The following is a 23,791-nucleotide window of genomic DNA, read 5'->3' on the forward strand; positions in this document are numbered from 1 at the left end:
CTACTTTTAATTTTCCATAAGCGTGTATGATTCCTATAGATTACGATAAATTCGGCAACGATTTACCGGTATCTAAAATGCTGGTACGTATCTGTCATTTTAAAATTCAATCTACGCATACATAAATGAAACGCCTGAATGAACAGCTGACTCAAACGCGTTGTAGCACCAGATTCCGGCGATCTCCTGGCCACACGATCAAGCTTGTCTGCACAGAAGTGATTTGAACCAACAGATGTGAGCAATTTCGCTCAAAACCTCCAACTCCAACTTCCAGGTTGCACATTTCAATCTCATATCTGCTCCAGTCACCTGTTCGCAAGCAACAATCTGTCTGCGCAGATGTGATGTCTGCAGATATTTGCGCAGACAGATCGTTACACGTGGACGGGCCTTTCAAATTGCGGCATTTTTTTTTTCTTTATTGATTTTCAATTCCCCCCCCCCCCCCCCGATGGGGTCGGGCCGGCAGCAGCTTACTACGCTGCTCTACAGCCTACACACTTTTTTTTAAATAGAGGAAGAAGAAAGAAACAAGGAAAAACAGGCGATAAAATGGCGATTTAAAGTGTAAAATGGCGTAAAATTGCGGAAAGTTAAAACAGAAAGCAAAAGGGGTTGGCAACGTAGATAAAAGACACAGGAATCAGACAAGTAACATAGTAGACACACAATTTTTTTTTAAAAAAAGCAGGGCGACAGTCTGGTTTCTGTTCACAAGTGATAAAAAGCACACCCAGCGACAGTATGATGGCTGTTCGCTACGCTTCCCAAAAGACACAACACGGAGCACGCACTGGAAAAACACACTGTAAAACACTGCACGAAAAAGGCGGCACAAAGATGGCACTCCCGATCCAAGGCAGATGGTGGGGGGGACCTGGAGTAGGGGGGAAAAACAAGGAGGGAGGAGAGGAAAAAACGAAAAGGGAGGGGGGGGGGGAACCAAGGAGGGAGAGGACTAATAAAGGGGGAGAAGGGCAGACGCGAGAGGGAATGAGAGGAGGCAGAGGAGGGAAATGTAAAAGGACGTGGGGGAGAGAGGGGGGCAAAGAGAGGGGAGGTGGGGAAGAAAGAGGATGGAAGGGGGGGAGAGGTAGCCCGGGAAAAGGACAGAGGTAAGGAGGGGGAGTGAGGATCAGAGTTGATAGGAGGGATGAATGGAGGGAGAGAGGGCATCATCCGGGAGGGGGAGTTGATGGAAGCCACCTTGGGAAAGGAGATGTAGGGTGTAGAGATGAAGGGTAGGGGGGACACAATGGTGAAGATGGGGCAGGGGGCAGGGATCGGGGAGCAGAGGATCAACCAGGGGGTGAGGGGGTTCAAGACGGTGGGAGGTGTAGAGGATGCGGATATGTTCGAGGAATAGGAGCAGATGGGGGAAAGGAATGAGATCATAGAGGATCCGCGTGGGGGATGGGAGGCGTATACGGAAGGCGAGGCGGAGTGCATGACACTCAAGGATCTGGAGGGACTTATAGAATTTGGGGGGGGGGGGGGGGAAGATATCCAGGCAGGACTGGCATAACAGAGGATGGGACGGAATAAGGATTTGTAGGTGTGGAGGATGGTAGAGGGGTGCAACCCCCATGTCCGGCTGGAGAGAAGTTTGAGGAGTCGGAGGCGGTTGTGGGCTTTGGATTGGATGGATCGGAGATGAGGGATCCAGGTGAGGTGACGGTCAATGGTGAGGCCAAGGCAGATGCGGGTGGGGGTGAGGGGGACAGGACGGGCGCAGACAGTAAGGGAGAAATCCAGGAGCCGGAAGGAGCGAGTGGTACGACCTACAATGATTGCCTGGGTCTTGGAAGGGTTGAGTTTCAGGAGCCACTGGTTACACCATTCAGCAAAAAGGTCAAGGTGATTCTATTGCGCCATTCATAGTGGTCCTCATTTTACGTCACATCACCAATCAATATTTTTCGTGAGCAAGGTTATCTGACGTTATCGTCCATTGTTGATCACATGACACCAAACTTGCTTGCTCCCCATATGCAGCCATGCTCTCATCCTCCATTCTTAGTGCTTTTTGTTAGGTTGTGTTTCTTATTCGTTCTTTGTTATTTGCAATTATTGAAAACAGTTGAGAACAGCTGTACAAGTTGAGATCACATGACTAGATGTAACATGACGTGACGGACAGTGTGAATAAGCCTAAATGTGACGGTGGCGCGGTGTGTTGTGCGTTGAGGGCCATTGTGAATTGGCTTGAAAAGATAAAGTTTACAAAGTAATTAGCACAGTTTGAAGCATCACTTGTTTTTACCCATCAAATTTTACTACGTGGTAACTTTATGTTACTGAAATGAAATTTGGTGAAAATCGAGGAATTAAATAACAGATTGCGATACGCTGTATATCGACAGTGCCAAGGAGGAAGACAAGCGACTCGTAATTCGAGAAATTGCTGTTCAAGATGGCGGCATAAAAACTTGTACTGTAGTTGTGGAATACGTGTAATATCTATTTAATAATTTAAAGTACAGATTTTAACAACTTTATTTAAAGATGAGGTGAGTCTCACGAAGCATTTTACACAGCGAGAACATTACTAGTTGGACTCGGCGCATCTATGAAGCTGTTCTGTTATGCAAGTCCGTGTTAAAAGTAAAAAAAAAAAAAAATATGTGGTATAGAGCCATTGAAACTATGTTTTGAGAGTAATGAGCCCTACATTGAGTTAAGGGACACGAAAGTAATTTAACGTAGTACAGTGTAGTATATACTCACAAATGGAAAGTCACGAGATGAGTGCCGAGATTTTTTTTGTAACGAATTTGGTGTTAGCTGTTTGGGTCGTTGTCGAACGGGTTTTGCCTATAAATATAAAGATGAGAGGCAAACAGCACTTACGACTTCGGTTTTGTGGATCGCATTGCCCGTTTACGTTCGCGACGCGCTATAGTCGTCGTTGTTTGCTCCATCTCAATATGTAAACTATAGGTATGCTATGTCGTGGTGGTAGCTTTCATGTAACTGCTATGTAACCGATGTTTTTAAAGTAATATTTGCTGCGGGTTTCTTGGAACGCTAGTTTCAAAACTGTGCGCTGTTTACTTTTGTTTGAAGCGAAACACTGATAAAATCTTTTTGTTGCAGCCCAGTTGACTCGCATTCCGATGCCTCTGTTGAAGTGTTAAATGACAAGAAAGTAGCTGAGAATGAAGGGGTCGATATTGTAAAGAAATCTAAGAAAAAGAAACATAAGCATCATCATAAGCACAAGAAACACCTGAGTGATAAAGACGGGAAACATGAAAAGTTTGTATCAAATTTTCAATTTTTAGTAAAATGACTTCGAAATCTCTCTCTCTCTCTCTCTCTCTCTCTCTCTCTCTCTCTCTCTCTCTCTCTCTCTCTCTCTCTCTCTGTGTGTGTGTGTGTGTGTGTGTGTGTGTGTGTGTGTGTGTGTGAAAGAATTGCTAATACATTCACTTTAATATCCCTATTCCCCTTCTGAACCCACTCACAATCATATGTCTTTGAGATTCAGCATGTGCCTGCTGTTGTAATTTTTCGTAATTATATTTTATGTTACTGTGTCATTTAGTGTTCTTGAGAAACTATGTTATCTCTTGTGCAGTCATCTTTCATGAATGATTCAGCAATCTGTCATTGTTGTTTAGGATTCAGAGACTGCTTTTCTGTTTCTTGTTCCCTATCCTGCATATTTGAGTTCAGAAAAACAGAAAAGTGGAATTTCAAAAGAGGCCCTGTGCCCACTACTATACATGCAGCCTAACTTGACACACTATGTAGGGGTGCTGGGAACTGTGAAATTTGCAGAAAAATTGATGGTGGCTTCCAGCATCCCCTGCAGGGTGATTCCATCTCAAATTTTGTATAGGTCAAGAGAAGGGTCGACAGAAGCGTCCGATCCAACGCGTCGGCTTTGACCCGTGACGTAAGGGTGTTGTCGTGTGTGACGTCATGACGGCGCGGAGTTTGGTTTGAGTGTGGCTGTCTCCAGTTCCGTTTTATCTTATTTTATTTACTTTTCTGATCTGTTCGTTCTATCTCGTGACTTTTTTTTTTAATTTAAAAACACTTATTACTTTTTTTAATTATGTTTCTTCGAATTTCTGTTTTAGTTTATTATATTTATCTTTCTGATCTGTTCGTTCTATCCCGTGAGATTTTTTTTTTAAAAGACAAAAAACAATAATCAGCTACTGGAGCATCTTTATCTTCTATGGGTTGCAGGGGTTACGACCCCTGGGGAGGTGGGTGGGTATTCATGCATGGCTGTCTGCACTTACACGTTGTAGCTATGCAAGGCGTCTAAATTTGTTTATATTTAGTTTGCCTCCCAACCAAAACACCCCATTTCCCGCGCTTGTCCCGTTAGTGTCATTAGGCTTCTTGTGGAAAGTGTGTGTTTTTGTTTTTGTTTCCGCCATATTTGTGACGTCATGGGTCAAAGCAGACGGGCGGGATCGGACGCTTCCGTATTTCCCAAGAGAAAATGTCACACATCACTATTCCAGAGTTAGTTCAGTAAAACATATGTTTAATTTCCACGTGATGCCTCTTCAAAATTTGCCTACATTATTTTGGTTTTCTGATGATTTGTTAAAATGCTAAAGACTTCTCTAAATGTGTATCTTTGTGAAAATGTCGTAACAAAAGGGAAAATTGTAATAAGGAAACCAAAAGTGATAGATATCTGAATTTATTTTAAATAAATACTTTGTTCCCAATTCTATGAGACATGATTAGTACATGTACGCTTTGGACCTTTTTCATTTTTTTATTGTTTGTTTATTTTTTGAAAAATACATTATGAAAATTTGTTACTTTTTGTGAATTTCAAAATTATGTTCTGAAAATATTCGAATAGTCACGTCACAGGCTGTTAACTGTGTTGAGAAATGATAAAGTGGAACGACTGTTAACTGTCAGCTGTGATGTTAATGCATGAAATTCTTAACATTAATGCGTGAAATTCTTGACATTGATGCATGAAATTCTGAAACTGTCAAAATATTTGTACATAAAGATGAAAGAATCTGAAATTTTTTGCTTATTTAGACATTATTTTCTCCAAAACGCCCATCCTAAATGTTCTAAAAATTTCATGATGTGTTGGTCATTGTACGTAGGGAATGTACAATCAGAGTGAACAGTACTTGCCTGTATGAAATTTTTCTTTTTAGGTATACCTAGCTTTACTCTCAAGGTCAAAAAATCGTTGACACTTAAATATTTAAACTGATCCCTGATTTTAAGTAAATATCATGCAAAACTGGTATTTCTGAATCAAAATAATTGCTTAACAACATTATAAGTGACTGGGAAAACGATTCACAACTATGTTAGAAAGCATTTTATAACAAAAATGAAATATAGAATATTTATATCCATTTATCTTTTTATTATATTATACATAAATTATTGTAGTCTTCTGTCATGATTTACTTCTTCATGACTTTTCATGAATTAAAATTGCCTAATTTTTTAACTTGTTCACTGGTTTCACATACCATCAACCTGATTAGCACTTTGCCAGAGCAGCATGAAGTGTATCATCTTGCAGTGGACATCCACAGTAGGAATGTGGGCATGCTCAAATACCTTGTACCACCTTTATTTTACGGGCTTTTGAAATAAGTAATTTGAGGAAGTGTGACTGTAATTCCCTGTCAGTAATTGCACCTTATCAGGTTAAGTAGATATGGATACTGCGTGGTTAGGTTTTGAAATCATACAGTGCATAGGGAGCACATACATTGCGTTGGGTGCATGTCACTGTCTTCAGGTTCTGCACCAGTTGCATCTACATTCTACACTTCACAAAGTTTTGAATGTGTTGCTTGTGTAAGTCTTATGTCAAGTTGTTCCACCTATCTTTTTATGTACTGTTTCCTTCTTGTGCTTCTTACAATGCCAGTGAATTTAAGGGGAATATATTAGTTGCTATAGCAGAAATACTAACATTCAACACATCAACTTTATGCAGAATGTTGAAAATTTCTAACACTTCACATAATGTACGAAAAAATTTTCCACTCTGATTGCACTAAATACAAAACAATAACCAAATAATATACACTGCAGTTCTTGTAAATTTTGTGATGTGGGTTTTTGAGTGAATAATTTTTAAAATGTGACTTTTTAGATTTTTATTAATAAATGTGTACTTAATACAGATTCAGTGAAACCCCACTTTTACACTTTTCAAGGGACTTCAAAAACATAATGTAAAATGTTGGAAATAATGTTTTAAACTGTAAAAGTTGTATATGGGATACCCCTTTAGTTTTTTCCCTCTATGTATGTGCACATAATAGGCATCAAAATACTCATGTCAGAGACTTGTTTTATTATCTAATAATGGTTCACTATCTAATGAAAACCACTGATATAATGGGAACTGATAATTGGGGAGGCGAAATGTTTGGCTCAATTTCATACACCATTATCGGTGTTTTTGTAACGCCTGCAGCTGTCATTAATTATTTAAATAATGAAGCACTGCATCAGTTACATATTTTTTCATGCATAGCACCATGTGTTTTGAGAATTTTTTCTTGATATCAAGTGTATATATTTACATAATTTTGTTTGGTGTTTGCATATGTGGTGTTCTGTTCTCTTGAACTGTAATAATCTTTTTGAGGTTATCCATTACTGTGATTCCTTAGTGATGTAGAAAACCACACACACGCGAACTATTTCTCGGTATTGTTTTTTTGTGTAACATCCAAAAATTACATATGTAAATATTTCACTTAACGAGAGTAAATCTTGAAACACGTTTTGCTCAGCATGAGAATACACATGATTCGCATTGTGTTTAAACCAAAAATATTTGAGCAACGCAAACTGAATGAAGGTGTCAACTAGCACTACAAGCCGCCAAAAGACGAAACACTCTATCCCCAGGCCGGTGAAACGTGTCACTTGACAGCTCGCGTGTGGTTGGCTACACTGCGATTGCGAGGTTGCAATAGCTGCCACCGCACACGCCGTGCAACAAAGTACATTTTTCTAACAACAGAGAGAACGATGATGGAGGCTAAGCGTTTGATAGTATATTAAACCGGGAAATAACAACACCTGAAGTTAATGACAATATCTATGAAAAGTTGTCCAAATTGTTACAGTAATAGCTGCATGTAAAACGTTGTATAATAATGCAAAACTAAGGATACCAAATAACACTCTATCTACACTCATAGAAAGAAATAAAGCAAAACATACATAGCCTACCCGATTGCAGAGAGAAAAAGAATTAATTCTGTATACATTTACACTCGCCAATTTACAATGTCAGTGGCGCAATTCCATCCAGTTCTCCTTCACTGTCATCGGAATCGGCGTCAAAACTGTTGTCTTCGTTATCATCACCATCACAATCATCATCATTAAGAGAAATCATTAACTGTTCATTTTCATTTATAATGCCATCTATAGTTTGTGCTTCTCTTAGCAGTTTAGCAACATGCGTAGCAAGACCTTCACGTAGCAGTCTTTCCATTTCTGTTATAGTAAAAGTCTTGTTGTTACTTCTGATGTATGCCTTGACTTCACACCAAACCAGTTGAATTGGATTAAAATGACAGTGATAAGGCGGTAGCCTAATTACCAAGTGACCCTGTTCACTTGCAATTTCATCTACAACGTATTTAGGTGTCACAGGCTTATTTTGTCACACAAGTGAGTATAACAGCAGTTTCGTCATGCTCTTGTCCGCAGCAATGTTTCACGCCTGCAACCATTGCACCATAGTTTCTTTACGGTCACTAGTGGTGGGAGCTTTATCTAAAATCATGGAATGGTACGGTGCATTGTCCATCACAAAAACTGTTGGAACACTAAACTGGAGCAACAAATTTTTAAACCACTGTAGAAACCATGGGTAGTCCATATCCTCATGATAGTCACCGGTTTTCTTCGATCGAAAAACCAGAAGTCCTTCAGGCACAAAGCCGTTTGAAGATCCTGCATGGGCCACGGTTAATCATGATCCTCTTCCTGTTGGCTGATGACCGCTGCTATTCAGAGTATCATCTGTCCAGCATTTCTCAACTAATTCTCCAGCATTGACCCAGGTTTAATCTAACCATATGACTGAGTGGATGTCCTTTCCTACAATTTTGTGTAAGAAAATGGAACGAGCTGCAATGACATGAGCTTTTTCTAGTAACAGTTTTCGTCCATCTAACTTTTTGAAACGAAAGCCCACACTTTTTAATATTGTCTTAGGTGACGTTTTCCCCCCTGAGAAAAGTTCACTTTCTTTGAAAGAAATTAGCAATTTCGCTATTGTGGAGTAATCTTTCCTTTTATAGCATCTGTATATGTGCCGACGAATTGCGTCGGATTGGAAAGAATCAATATCTGTGATAGGACGAGGCTGCTTCTTTTTCTTGCCCAGAGTAGTTAAAAACACACAGTTTCTTCCACAGGGGATTTCTTCCAGTCTGTTTATTCCACTGTCTTGTAAATCTTGAAATAGCACCCCTTTTCTTATAACTGTTCTTTCACTGAGTCCTAGAGTTTTCGAGGTACGCTCTAAAACTTTATCGGCAGGAATCGACGCATGCCCATGAACAGAAACAAATTCCTTTTCTTGCTCGTAAAACTCATGCGTATCCATAGTAATTCCAAAGCGTGACTATTTAATGGCACTCCACGGCCCAACGGATTGTCGCTTGGTGAACGACATCGTTTTGGAGCCATTGTTTAACAAACAAAAACTAGTCGAGGCGGTAACACAACACAACAGCAGGCATTCGCGCACTTACATACAATGTTTACACGGAAGCCGGCAATGTGGTAGCGTCGACATCGGAACCGGCTTTTGTTCGGTGCTGTTATTGGTTCAGTAGATGTGGCACCTCCCATTCCTCACTTGTTAGTTAGTTATACTACCAACTCTACGGCGCTTGGGGAGTGACCTTGAAATGACATGTTTCAGCAGCCCGGGTATAAATATGGTTCAACAGAGTGTGGTGACAATTACAACAATCACAAAACTGTGCATGTGCAGTAGAGAGAGTTTGGAAGTGGTCGTGATTGGTCACGATACCTTTATTCGAACGAACCTAGTTATTCGTATCAGCCACCATGCAGAGTAGAGTTTGACAGCGGCAGGAGATATGGCATGAACTGTTCCAACTTTACACATATGCCAGTTCAAATCTGCCATGTAGAGCACCCTGATGTCAAGAAACTTAACGAAGTAATGTTTGTAAACACTACTCGATGGCCAACAAATGTGTGTCATTTTATTTCAGTTTTTTTATTTTTCCACAAACCTTTTTTCATAAAGCGTAAATCACGGGAAAATTATAAATACGTTGACGCAAAATCAGGTATGAATTAACATTGTGGACATAGGAAATTTGACAGGAGTGATAAAAAAAATGTCATTAACAGCAGGTAAGCGTTAATTTTGGGAATGTAAAAATGGGTTTATACTGTAGTTGGTGCAGAGAAGGCATTGTTAACAGCTACATCAGATGTATGACGTAATATAAAAGTTAGCACTAACAAAATTTTTGCATTCTCTTTGCAAATTTATCAGTCACGGGAAAGCCCGTAGCTGGAAAATATTTTTATGAGCTGAGACGAAATCGTCCAGCAGTCTAGCAGTAACAAAAAATAATGAGTCAACACAAACTCTGGAATAGCAAGTGTAGACATCCCAAACCAGGAACTTCTCTTGGTAGAACACCACAAGGTGTCCAGCCAACATCACTACATATACTGGTCCCTGGTCACAGGTGCAGCAAGTTTGGTCAATCTCAGACCTTCTCTACAAACATAACACTTCACATATTCAACTATTATACCAAGTAATTGTAGGAATTTCATTGTCCTCTACATGTTGTCCCCCATTGTGGTGTGCAGTGTTGTACTTTTGAAAATCGTTACATCTATAACTAACAAAAATGAAACATAAAATTAAATCTCCAAACACAAACAACACACCACACTAAAAATTCCAAACCTGAAAGTGAATTTACTACCCATTACTGTCAACATCAAAATCACTCACTAATAATCCGCCACAAACTCTTACTGCTAACAGCATGTGAGCAGGTCCTGTTTGAGAACATTTTTACACACAACCTACTTACCATTTAGCCGTGTCCCCTCCTCCCTGCCCCACTGCGTTAGTTTTTGCTGTTAGTTGGGATATGGATTGTATAAAATTCTTGCAGTTGGTCTCCCCTGCAGTCCTCTCAGCTTGGCACCCCAAGGGGCTGCTACTAATTGTCTTACATCCTTTACAGGAATCTTACTGTTATGGTGCCTCTGGCACCCCAAGCGGTTATTTGTGTCACATTAAGCCTTAAACTGACGCTGCACATGTGAGGAGTTCAATATCATTAACAGTGCTCTCTAGCAATTTAGAAACATAAACATCTTACACTAGAGAGCAACACCACATACTTGCAACATACCTTCTGCAAAAACGATCCATTTCAAACATGCTGCAGTACCATTTCATCACATAATGCAACAGAATTATGTCATACGTCAAAGCAGATGAGTAGTATCAAGCACTGGAGTTGTGATCCCTCTATGTATAGCTGCATGCTTCATTTTACACTTTTTGTGCGTTATTTGCTGCTTTAGAATTTCCTATATGACCGTAGAGGGTCACTCATCATGAACTGTTCTTCTAGGTACTTATAGCTCTAGTGTTTGGTCAACATTTTTCTAAGCTTAGCCACATTGTGTCTACATGGTTGTGCCCAGTGCTAAATGTTTAGAAGTTCCTGCTCGAGATGTTACAGTACTTCCTCTGTATCTAGTTTATTGCCTTCGAAGACTTCCGGTCTGTTTGGTGTCATTAGATCTAAAATATTTTCCTTAATGGAAGGGCTTCTGAATTAATTGTTCTAGATAGTTTCCAGAGAAACCATGTAGTATTATGTTCCAGTATGTTTTCTCACAATTACCACTTTCGACACTATGATTATCCCAATTTATTGTTGCATAATTAAAATCTTTGCCAGTGATGACAATATGATTGTCAAACATTTGCGATAGAGGGCTGAGAGTTTTCTCTAAAGCTGGCAGTTGCATCTGGGGCTGAATCAGGAAGTCAATAGAAAAATCCATTCTACTGCCCACCCCTGATACTTAGTCTTGCCCAAACAATTTCAGGTGCAGCTTTAGTTTATATCTTGGCGGATGCAAGTTTCTTTTCTACTACAACAGATATGCCATCTCCAGTTTGTATTATCTTTTCCTTAATGTTCTGACTACTGTTCATTTTCGGGTATTAGCCAAGTTTCTGAGGTGGTAGTATGTGAGCTCCACTGCTTTTTAGGAGCACTTCGAACTCGGGCACTTAGCTTTTGTTCTAGTTCATTGCATTTATGATGATGTAAGGTATAATTGAAATCTTGTAATTTTATCCAGAGTAGACTGAAAATCTTTTAGAACATATTATACAATTGCCTTGACAAGCTGACAAGTAATTTGGCATTTTTGTACCTGGCCTATAGAAATGAATCAGTTCTAATTGCTCATTATTGTGATATAAACTAAAGTGATAGCATTTAGTCTTGTAGCACGTATATGATGTCCATTCATGTAGGACTGTTGTCCATGGATTTTTTCCCCCCATAGGATCACAATGAATTACTGTGCAGTGTGATGTGTTTTTGTTCTGAATAAAATCTTCTGCACTGGCTGGTAAAATACTTATCTTAAAAAGTCTCTAATGGTTTCGCATCAATAGAGATACATCTGCAAGTTGTCTATTCAGTAATTAAAAAATTACAGAGTTGCAGTGGCTTGAGAATAGCCTATTTTGTCCCAAAGAATAATGGCCTAAAACTTAGGCACAGGAAGGAGACAAGGTGGGAAAAATTAGTCGCCAGGTGTGTGTATTGCATCATTTATGATTCCAGGTGTATAGGCCAGGAAGGAAGCATCTTTGAGATCCGTTTTAGAGAGCATAGTAACAACTCTGGCTCAAGGTCAGCTCTAAGTGCCCATTTACATGAAATAGGCTATCAGTAACTAACCTCCAGTCAAAGTTACATATGATGATGCATTATGAAAATAAGGGTACTACGTGCAACATTTTAGAGGAGGTTGAAATTTATCTTTCACTAAAAATGTTCCCAAAATTACTCTTTAATGCACAGACCGTGCTGTTCCACAAAGGTGTGCTATCCAATTTTGATTGCCTAGTTAGATAATATTTAGCCTTCCCACACACCTAACTGATGCATCTGTACAGGACAGTATTATTCTTTGTTGTGGTTCTTGTTTTCATGAGAAGTGATTTTATTTAGTTTTATTCTCAACTGATTTTGTAGGATTTCTATTGGACGTTTTTTTAAAGATACTTCTTTATATGCCATGCAATACAATGGATATGCTACATGATTGCAGGTTCTACAAATAGAGCAATAGAGAATTCAAAAAATCATGTTGTTAGCCAGGCTTTTCAGGGTTTTCAATTGTTTTTAACTATGAATGTTTTTACAGAAATAAAAATTCCTAATGACTGTATAACGTGTAATAGTGCAAAAGTTAGATGCACTGTCCACCGTGCAAACATGATTCATAATAAAGACTCATCAGTATAGTTTACACTGGTGCCATACACACTTGTATGCTGTGTATGGCATGGTAGGTATTCAAGGTTCCGATGTGTGGAAGATAAGATATGTTAATGTGATGTTTCTAGTTAGTTCACATAATTATACAGTACTCATAATTTTAATAGGCTTATCCAGCTTCCTGTTGCTTACAAGTGCCCCCCGTGGTCCCAACCAATTTAATCATAGACTACTGCTTTTAGAGTGCTACACACACACACACACACACACACACACACACACAAAACCACAGTCTCTGGCAGCTGAAACCAGAGTCTGCTAACAAATCCTGTGCAAGCCTCTTCACCTCTGAATTAATTTGCTTTGGCTTACTGTATTCATTTTGGTCTCCCTCTACAATTTTGGTCACCCTTGTTTCTCCCTTCCAGTACTACATTGATGATCCATTGATGTCTCACAGTGTGTCATGTTAACTGATTCCTCCTCCTAGTCCGGTTGTGCCACAAATTTTGTTTTCCCGAGAGCATATAGCTGTACAATTTTCTTTATAAAGAAGTAAAACTGCTAAGTTTGCATGGGAAAACTGAATTAACATCATAGACAATTGTCATATTAGTAATTTTATGCATATCACACTGATGAACCAAAACATTATGACCACCTGTTTAATCTACATTTGGAACACAATACCACTGTGATTTTCAGACGTATGTGACACCAGATGTCTATGCACAGGTCATTCAGTTCCCGTAAATTACAGGCCCGTGTTCTGTGGGGGCAGACCTAGCTCCCAGTGAGGTTCCAGATGATTTCACTTCAGCTCATATTAGATGAATTTGGTGGCCAAGATACCACTCCCTTCAAACCATTGTAGCATGATTTTGTCCTTGTGACATGGACAATTATCCTGTTGGATGTCGCCATTGTTGTCAAGGAAGACCTCGAGTAAATAGGGATGCATGTGGTCCACGGTAATGTTTATGTAGGCCAGAGCTTCCGTAGTGCTCTTGATTACTACAAAAGATCCCACAGAAACCCAGGTCGATGTCCCACATAGCATAATACTGCACTCACCAGCTTGTGTCTGAGACACAGTGCATGTTTTGAACTGCCATTCACATGGGTGATGATGTATCTGGACACGAACATCAATGTGATGTAACAAAATGTTACCCATCTGACCAGGCTGTTTGTTTCCTATTGATCCATAGTCCATTCTGTGATACCATACCTACTGCAGTCTTAATTGACAGTGCCACTAGGCTGGCGTGGGAACACACAGGGGTCATCTGCCGTGGACCCCTATGTTCAACAACGTTCGCTGAACAGTTTGCTCTGAAACAGTTGCGTCTACACTAGCATTGCATTGTCATTACATCTCCCACAGATTGCTGCCTGTTCTTCGTTACAGAACATGCATGCTTCCACCCTGCATATTTTGTGATGATGCATGGATGTCCAATGCTCATGGTTTCACCATCGTTCCAACTCTCGTCATAGATGCTTGTGACAGTAATACATGAACAGTCAACCAGTTTTGCTGTTTTCGAGATGCACGTGCCGGGTGCTGAACCATAACAGTCTGGACTTTGTGAAAGACATTTATGTCTGAGGATTTTTCCATTGTGGGCAGTATCTTTATTAGAATGATTCCTCATTCATCACTGTTCCATTTACATATTTTCCTAGATGCGTCACTTGCCCGCTACACCACCAGGAAGGATTTAGTCTTGCGGTGAACAGTTGTCATCCTTATCAGTGGATATATACAGAGAGGTTCAGAAAAAATGTAGACACTCTTTGATAGTTAATATTTTTGGAACAAAGTGACATATTGTTGCATTTAGCGCAGTAGCATAGTCCAGTGTTTTCTCAACAGGTTTTGGGGCACGTTTTCCAGCAGATGACAATGAAGCAGTGCATGAAGTAAGATTGTCATTTGAGCAATGCAAGGCTATATTGAAGTGGTACTGGAAGTACAAAAAAAAAAAAAAAGGTACAATGGCAAAGGCGTGATATGTATAGAACTCAGCCATGAAGACACACAACAATTTATCATATTCAAGATAAATTTGAAGCTGTTGACTCTGTTCAGGGTGTGTTTAAGGAAAGGTCTGGCCCACCAAAAACAACAAGTCCAGCTTCCAGCACTGCTGTGTTGCAACATTTTACAAGGTCATCTCAAAGTGATCCAGATTGAAGGATGGAATACTGGGTGTGGTTTGAAGACATACTTTGCGATGATGAATGGTTTGCAGGGACCGTGGTTATCTGGTCTGACAAAGTGCAATTCAAACTGAATGGTACTGTATGCCACCATTGCACGTACTGTACTCCTGAAAATCCTCATGTTCCCATGGACAAACATGTTAATCTACCGGGTGTTAATGTATGGTGTGGTCTGCCATTGTGCGGTTTGATTGGTCCATTCTTCTTTGAAAGTACCTTAACTGGTGCGGTGTATCATCATATGCTGCAAACATCGATTTTACCTGCCATCGGAGAGGTGTTTGGGAATGAAAGATTTTTCCTACAACAAGATGATATTCCACCTCACTACCACAGAAATGTCAAAGCATACTTGGATGAGAATCTACCTGTGTTATAAGACCGACACCACAACACTGATGGCCATAGTTCAGTCAGTTCAGCAGCATCAATGTCTTTTGGCTGTTAATGGGGTCACTTTGAATACACAAAATAACATTTATGATGGTATGTCATTTTTTTCCATTAATATTGGCTGTTAGAGTGTCTACATTCTTCTGGACCCCTCTGTATATCTTGCACAATAACTACGAAAAATGAAAGGGGGCGCTATGAACTTTTGCCCAAATCCTTTTAAAATATTGTACAGCTGATCACTTAATTCTGTCTGTTCTCTTCAATCTCCTTAACTGAAGTAGATAGTGTACAGCCGAGATGTGGTTTAATATTTTGGAACAAGCAACATATATTCTGACATTTGACAAATTTCACAAAAAACGGCTGTTATTTATATGGCTACTGAAGATCATAAAAAATTTCACATTTTTAATGGTATTTTACTCACAGCATGATGTGAAACTTCCTGATTGAGGTCACTTTGACAGCTCCTGTATTAGAGCTCTGAACATGTTAATTGTTGTTGTGAAGATGACTGACGAGTTTGTGTAACACCAGATTTATTGTTATTGATGGAAGGAAAAGTATGGAATCATTTGTCAACACATAACTTACTCACTAATCATCCCCAAATAATGAACCAGCGTCACAAAATATTTTAGTGGAATACCAGCAACAATGTGCACATCCTGGCTGTACAAGAAGTGTAACATAGAACAATAGCCAATGTTCAAGTGATCTAGAACATTAAATCACCAGTTTTTATTCCACTGCCCGCCAAATACTGCTTTTTGAAATTTCTGACTGACTCCCAATTCAGGTACCATTACAAATGTGCATTGGTGTTCTGCGCAACAGAGATATCTATTACATTTGTTAACATATCAAGATATGAACATAGCTAACTGGTTAATGTCTGTGTTTTCACAGACTAAATCTATAGAATTCTCTCCTCATGTAAATGAAAACTTTCATTTTTGGTCCTCTTTTGTGTGATAGCAGTGAGGAGTGTTCTCTCCTGATCTCCTAAGTGCTGTTTGTAATTTAACACATGTAAACAGCCGGATAGATGGCTACAGCAGAAATTAACAACATGAAAACTACCACATCCCAAATAGTGACAGAAAATAGAAATACATGATAGAAATGGACATATCAATTGCTGAAACTAGTTACAAATACTCACCAACATATTCCCCCCCCCCCCCCCCCCCCCCCATCTGCACCCTTTTCTTTTATGCATAATTTTCCTTTTCTTGTCTGCCATTATGCATGTCAAACACCACTCTGAAATTTAAGACTTGCAAAAGATGATAGCAACAACCTTTAAAAAATTAAGTGTTGCCAACAAGAGAGTATTGGCAAATGTTATGCTGCTATATAAACAGAAAGTGCATCAGAGTGTAAGCATATTGATACTATTCCCTGTGTTTTGACTAACTCGTCTAATAGAACAATGCAGGAAAACCTATGCACAAATCTGAATTTCCACAAAAAATTAACAAGTAATATGAACTGTTTCCTACACACAAAACTTACATCTGTATGCCATAGATTACATAAAATAACATTAGAAAGATATTTATGTGGTGTGACAAAAAAGAAATGAAACACTTGATTAGTGCATTTTTCAACAATGATTTTCAATTGTGATTCTTAATGCTGTTAAGAATTTGTGTTCTTTGCCAACTTAGTGGCTTTAGGTGAGCAGTTTTCTGCAGTGTGTTCACAACTCAGGTATGCAGTGGTGAGACATTGGACTTGTATTTTGGAGGACTGTGGCTCAAATAGCTGTCATTCAAATTTTAGATGTAGATTTTCCATATTTTCACTAAATCACGTGAGAGGGAAATGTGGGAATAGTTGCTTTGGCAGGGCATAGTCATTTTCCTTCCCAAATCTGTGTCTTTAATGACTAATTTTTCTTTTCTTCAATCATGTTATTCTTTTCATTGGTTTTGGTCTTTTGTTTATTGTTGTACCTGTTTGGTGTAACATGAAAGTTAATTTTCATTGTACTTGTCTCTTTGTTTCTGTGATGTCTTTTTATCTTGTTTATTGCTCTTGGCTGTTTTACTTTTTCCCTTTCCCTCCTGATTTTAATTTTTATGTTTGACATGCATTCTTCTTACACCATGTTTTGACCTGTTGATACCCTCTTTTCTGTTTTCCTTACATATATTTTTATACTGCTATTTCTGTCATTTTATTTTATTACATTTAATTGAAGTCTGTGACAACATTTATGCTGTTGTAAAATGAAGGCAATGTGGGGGAGTAATGATTAGGGACCAGAAAAATTTGCATTTTATGGCAAATGCAAAATATATGCCAATTCTGCCTCAAAATCCAAAAACACACAGCAAATTGTACCCAGGTGAACTATTGTATCAGAGATAGTTTGAAAAAGCTTTATTTTCTGCATATAAATATCGAAAATGAAACCAGTTTTTACTTATTGGTATTGTACATCTTATGACGAAGCCCAATATGTAAAGATAATGTTGTAAGAACCTGTTTGCAAAATTAAAAATGCACAAATGCAATGATGTATCATTTTGTTTGATGCTCTGGTGCCATGGCAATTGTGAATGGTTTATTTAAGGGTCATTCCGTGCAATACAGTGTAGTTCTAGGCCTTGGGCCCTAGCAATTTATAACAAAGAAACACATGTTTGTTAACTTAACTTCAAAAGTTGTTATGATTTGGACACATTAATATGGTGATTTAGGTGCCCGTAGTTTGGTCTGTGATTGCGTCAAATACTTCTAGAGGTCAGGCTTGAACTACGTTGTTAACAATACTCTGCCAACCTCAATGAGTAGTTGCAAGGTGGCTATTCCCAGATGCCTTGTGTTGTGCTTTTCTCTTTGTTTTCTTTCCTTATTTTGAAATGAGTGAGATGACTAATCCTGGTACATGTTGGATTTCAAGTACAACCCTTACAGTGCCAGAAGAGGTGGGTGTTCTGTGATCTCTCTTGTCAGTCCTGCTTTTGCAGAACATGGATGTAGGCTGCTTCCCTCCGAGAGGAAGGCGGGGCTTGTTTCCCACACTGCTCCTCTCCCCTATGACAGTAAAAAATCTGGTTTGTTTTCACTTGCGGCCATCTGTTACTACATAGTGTTCACACTCTGCACTATAGCAATTGGATAACAACATCTGTCAAGTTTATTTGATAGTGCCAAAATTCTTTCCCTAACGTTACAATACAGTTACTTTCAGTTTTACTTTTACCCTGAGTACCTCGTCCGTTCCATCTGTAGCTTTGTCAAGCATGGTATGCACAGCAATAAATGCACACTAAAGGTCAAACTTAATATTCTACAGATTTTATAATCTTTAAATTGAGTGGGAAAAGGCAAATAATGTCCAGAAACACTTTAAATCAGAGATACATTCAGTTTAGTGGTGGGAAAATGCTACTCTTTTCAATAGAACCATCATTTGTTGAATGCTTAAATACAGCCAAATGAAGGAAACAAAGGGCATTTCAGATTTAAAAAAACGGCTGGCGAAGTTCTTGCAAAACCAAACATTCTTATCAAAAAATCAGAAAGTTCAGAGTCCACATGTTTTTTTTAAAAAAGAAGTTATTTACAGAGAATGAAGGCTTTGCTTGTATTCTCTCATGTAGTGTGGCAACCTTTTAAATTTGTGCTTCTAATTATTTACAAACAAAAGGTTTGGCGTGAAATTTGGGAAAAATAGTTGCAAAGTTTGCCAAAAATAAGTGCTAAATTTTCTGGTCCCTAGTAATAATGGTAATATGCTGAATTTGTAAGATTGTATACATATATAAAGTCCCGCATAAGTATTTTAAAGTACCACGTACATATATAAACTAAAATCCGCCACCACAGGTTTTGTCTGTGTGTTTTGCCTAATCTCAGGAACTACTGTAGGGATTTTGATAGTTTTAACTCTTAGATAGACTGATTCACGAGGAAGGTGTGTGGTCACAGGAGCTGATAAGAACAGATTTATTGGTGTATATTTAATATTTAAAGGGTGTGGAGGGAAATGTAGGAACAGGTCTCACAGGAACTGTAGCTTGCGCTGGACAGGCAATAGATTCGTGTGGCCAGCAACTGTGTCATGTAGACTGCGCTATATGGGCACTGCAATCGAGTGGCCACCAAGTTGCCTTAAAAAGCCTGCCACTGATGGTGCAGTTGAATGGACTGGGCAGAGTGTCAGCTCTAAGGTCCCATCCTTGCCATGAGATGAGATGTCACTCCAAATGCTATACTAGTCTATCCTGTGCAAGCCTCTTCACATTTGCATAACAGGCACACCCTACATCCATTACCACATTGACATTTCCATGTTACTTCAAGATGTGTCCTGTCAACTGATTCCTTCCTTTAGTCGATTTGTGCCATGGCTTTCTTCCCCCGCCCCCCAATTCAGTTACACAATCTATGCATTTAATCTTTTGCAATGTTTGGTAGCATCACATACACATATCAAATCCTTGTGTTCTCTTTTTTTCTGTCTGCTTATACTGATGTTTCACTTTTGTACAAGGCTACAAACAGATAATTACATTCAGGAAAGACTTCTTAACATTTAAACTTATATTAAATATTAAGAAATTCCTCTTTTTCATAAGTGCCTGTCTTATCATTGTCAGTTTCTTCTTGTTGGCCCTCATCAGTTTTTTGCTGACCAAATAACAAAACGCATCTGTTACTGTTAATTTTAGTGATATATTAATATATGCTCTATGCAAAATTCTACCAAGCGGCTTCCCCTTGCATTCCTTTTCCCTAGCCCACATTCTCATGCTACTTTTTTTCTCTTCTTTTTCGTACTTTCAAATGTCTGTCCCTGTCACAATTAAATTTTTGTTTCCCTTAACTATCTGAATGCTTTCCTTTACCTCAGTATGCCTTCTTCAATCTCTTCATTACTTGCAGAGTTACTATTTTCTTATTCGTTATTAGACCTACTCTCACATTATCCCTATATATGATTTTGTATTTATAGCCTGGTTCTCATCTGACCAAAAGACCTGTTCTTCCTGCCACATTATTTCACTAATTCTCGTTGTATCTGACTTCAGCATATCCCTTTTTCTTTTTAAATACTCTAACTTCCCTATGCGATAAGGAATATAACATTCCACAAACTGCTAATTCTGGTTTTTTCTGATAAGATTATCGTGAGTAGTTTCCAATTGCAGATCCAAATGAGGGGTTATTTTGCCTCCAGAATATTTTTACCCAAGAGGATGCCATCATCATTAAGCCATACAGTAGAGCTGCATGACCTCGGGGAAACCAAACTCTGTAATTTCTTCTTGATTTCAGCTGTTCACAGTACAAGCTCCTTGAGCTACTAAAAGTTCTGCGACACCTATTGTGTGTGACATCACCACAATTACTGCTTTGTTATGGCAGCATCTTTGGGATGGCTCTCTGTATCCTTCAGGCATGCAAGCCACACCACCTTGACAAGTTTCATGATTCACGGTGGCAGAAATAAATAGCAACATTGTATAAAATAAGTTGCAGAAGGAAAACTTGCAATGATGGCTGGCAATGAAGTCTGCTTACTAAACTTTCAAATGTTTGATTTTATTTAGTGGATTTAAAAAAAAAAAAAATCAGGATGTATGCATTACAGAAGTCATAATTTGATGTGAAAAGGGAGACTTTTTCTCTTTGGTCTTGATTAATTGGTGAAAGTTACCAAGCAGGATGTGAGAAAAAGCATAAGATATTCTTGTTGGGATTAGTTGTGCACAGCTTACAGAAATCTGTGACATTCTAAGCCTTTGCTAATTTTTAGTAAGATGCTTTTCAGTAATAATACCAGTTAGGTCTGTACAGGACGTTCCAGGAAGAATGGTCATTATCTAGGTATGTGACGGGAACATTCACATGAAGCAGAAAACTTCATGTTGATGAATTCCCTATTGTGAATACTTTCTGGGACAGAACAGAGCCCATTCAGTGTACATTTGTTTTTGAGCTAGAGGCATACACGTGTGTGTCTTACCCACCCAACGCCTTTGACATTTCATTCTACCCAACTTGCCTTGCTACTTACAACGTAATTGTGTAGGATGTTTTTCTGCCATTAAACTAGCCCGTTGTACACACTTCTGTGAGTGAAACAGTATTGAGGGGTGAGATTGTATCATAGAGAAGCATCAGTTAACTGTGTTCTTAAATGCTCTGGCAAAAATGCCACGCAGCAACACTAATGAAAATATGCAGGTATGGTGTATGTTTACGGCTTCTGCAAGGGTAGTGTTCCTACTGGTGTTGAAGAATACAGTCAGAGCTTTCTGATAGATGTAAATGTGTTAAAAATGCATTTTTTCGGTTCATACTTTGTAAAACACGTTTAAATGTTTATTAACTGTTGTACATATATAAACCTTTTTCCATCTCAGAAACCTTTCAGAATAAAGTATATTTCCGTGTAAGTTTCTTGTTTCACTTTATCATTCCTGTCATATCCCTAAATATTGAACATTCCTCTGTAAAACCCTTTTGTATTGACTTCCCTTCTTCCCATCTCTGCATCCTCTTACAGCAGTTCATTTCATACCCCCACCCTTGGGGACCCTGTCCCTTGTCTAATCCTATCAGACAGGTATTTCTGGAGAGCCTATAAAAATGTAATAACATAATTCTGTAATTTATTTTTGGATTCTGTGAGTATGGCACTTGTTTCAGAAAACACCACAAGAAAAAGAAGCACAAGAAAGCTGCCGAAGTCCCCGATGCTGCTGAAGAAATTAAGCCAAAGGAAAACATATCTATTAAAATATCATCTGATGGCTCAAAGAGAGAAGTCAGAGAAGCAAGTAAACCAAAAAGTGAGGAAAAAATTGAATCAAAAGAGACCAAAATGTTGAACGGGAGTGACACGGCTCATAAACTAGAGCAGAAAGTCAAGAGTGTAGAGCCTCAGAAGAAACATGACAGCAGTAAAAATGGTGATACAAAAAATGAGATAAAAGACAAAAGTGTAAAAGACACTAGTGTAAAAGTTACTGTGGGGAAGGATGATAGTGTCAAAAGTTTAGGAACTAAAGAAAATGGTGAGAAGTGCTTAGTTGTGAAGAATCATAATTCAAAAGAATCACATGTGGTTGATATAGTTAGTAAGAATAAAGGAAACAAAGAAACAGGCTCGAAACCTTCACCAGCTAAAACACATTTAAGTACAAAGAGTGAAGACTCATCTGAAGATAATGACATTAGAGCTAAAGACTCAGAGTCTGACATAGACATTACTGTAATAGAAGATGACATTGATCTTGAGGATCTCATGCGACAAAAGGTAAGAGATTAGTGTAGCTTTCATCTGTTGTAGTAAATAAATACTTAACTATATAATGTATTTCAGTTGTTAGTCATTGACAAGATTTATTCATGTTACTGCGTTTGCAATAACATCAGCTGCTCTCACGTATCTGCCTGTTCAGTAAGCATAGCTCGTGATGTGCATCTCATTCTCCCCCGCTCCAAGCTGTCCCAAAGTATGTTACACTGGCATTCATGGCATCATTGCTGAGCAATGCGTACAGAAGGGTGTTGCCAGGAGTACACATCCATGCATTGTGCTAGTGAAGTAGCTATACATTATACAGTGTGTACCTTATTCAGCAAATAGTGTGGAAGTATGGATTAAACACATTGAAGATTGTCTAAACATTATATTCATTACTTTGAATTGTACCACATAGCACGTATCAACTAATACAAGCATGTTCCCAAATATTGTAAGGATCCAAAATCTGAGAGTAAACAGCTTTTCAAAGAGTAAATATTTTTCCCTAATTCGCGTAATATTCTACAAAATGGCTATACACTTTTTAAAGTAGCGCACATTCTTCCTCATGGTTCAAGCCGTCTCCATACCAAATTTCATTGAAATTGGTTCTGCAGGTTACTTTCGAAAACTTGACAAAGTTAATTTCTTTCACATTTATATTTTGGTATGAATAAAACTTTCAACTGTGATATCTTTTTTCCCCTCAATACGATTTTGATGAAATGAAGCCTATATGGTGTCCCAACCTATGCTAAAGTTACCTGTTAAAACCCCATGAAAGAGGTTAGTACATTACGACAGCCAGAAATGATAGCTTTAGATAAAACTTTTAATCATGATTCCTTCCCGCCCCCCCCCCCCCCTTTTTCCCTTTTCCCCTCCCTTCCCCCAATCAGATTTTGATGAAGTAAACAGTTCAAGCCAAGAATATGTCCTTTAATAACTTTCTTTTTATGCTGTAAGCATTCCGTAGTTATATTTTCATCCCTGTTGAGAGTCCCTATTTTCTTATGGTTATTTTCATTTTTTTTAACTGTTTGAAGGTCTTAATAAATGTAGCAATACATGTAGTCTGTGGACACTGTGGCTATCCAAGAGGTAGCGTGTAACTGCTGGAAAGTTTACTATGTTCCAAAACTCTACTTGAAGTGTTTGGTAATTCTGGCTTAGCTGCTACTTTTATCATGTACTGAACTAGAATTGGCATGTGTATTCAAATATAGAGATATGTAATCAGGCAGAATACGAGGCTGCGGTAGGCAATGCCTATAGAAGACAACAAGTGCCTGGTACAGTTGTTAGACCGGTTACTGCTGCTTCAATGTCAGGTTATCAAGATTTAAGTGACTTTCAA

At 38.6% G+C, this 23,791-nt stretch overlaps 1 protein-coding gene across 1 annotated transcript in view; it reads left to right on the forward strand.

The window, feature by feature from the left end:
- Positions 1-2,357: 2,357 nt before the first annotated feature.
- The window catches only part of LOC124612613 (serine/threonine-protein kinase PRP4 homolog), a 152,279-nt gene continuing 130,845 nt past the window's right edge, over positions 2,358-23,791 (forward strand). Inside the window, exons 1-3 of the mRNA XM_047140906.1 lie at positions 2,358-2,513; positions 3,100-3,261; positions 21,834-22,443. Of these exons, the coding sequence (XP_046996862.1) occupies positions 2,509-2,513; positions 3,100-3,261; positions 21,834-22,443 (777 nt within the window). The 5' untranslated portion in view covers positions 2,358-2,508. The remainder of the gene's footprint in view (positions 2,514-3,099; positions 3,262-21,833; positions 22,444-23,791) is intronic.

The sequence above is a fragment of the Schistocerca americana genome, chromosome 4 (assembly GCF_021461395.2).
Source record: "Schistocerca americana isolate TAMUIC-IGC-003095 chromosome 4, iqSchAmer2.1, whole genome shotgun sequence".
Lineage (NCBI taxonomy): Eukaryota > Metazoa > Arthropoda > Insecta > Orthoptera > Acrididae > Schistocerca > Schistocerca americana.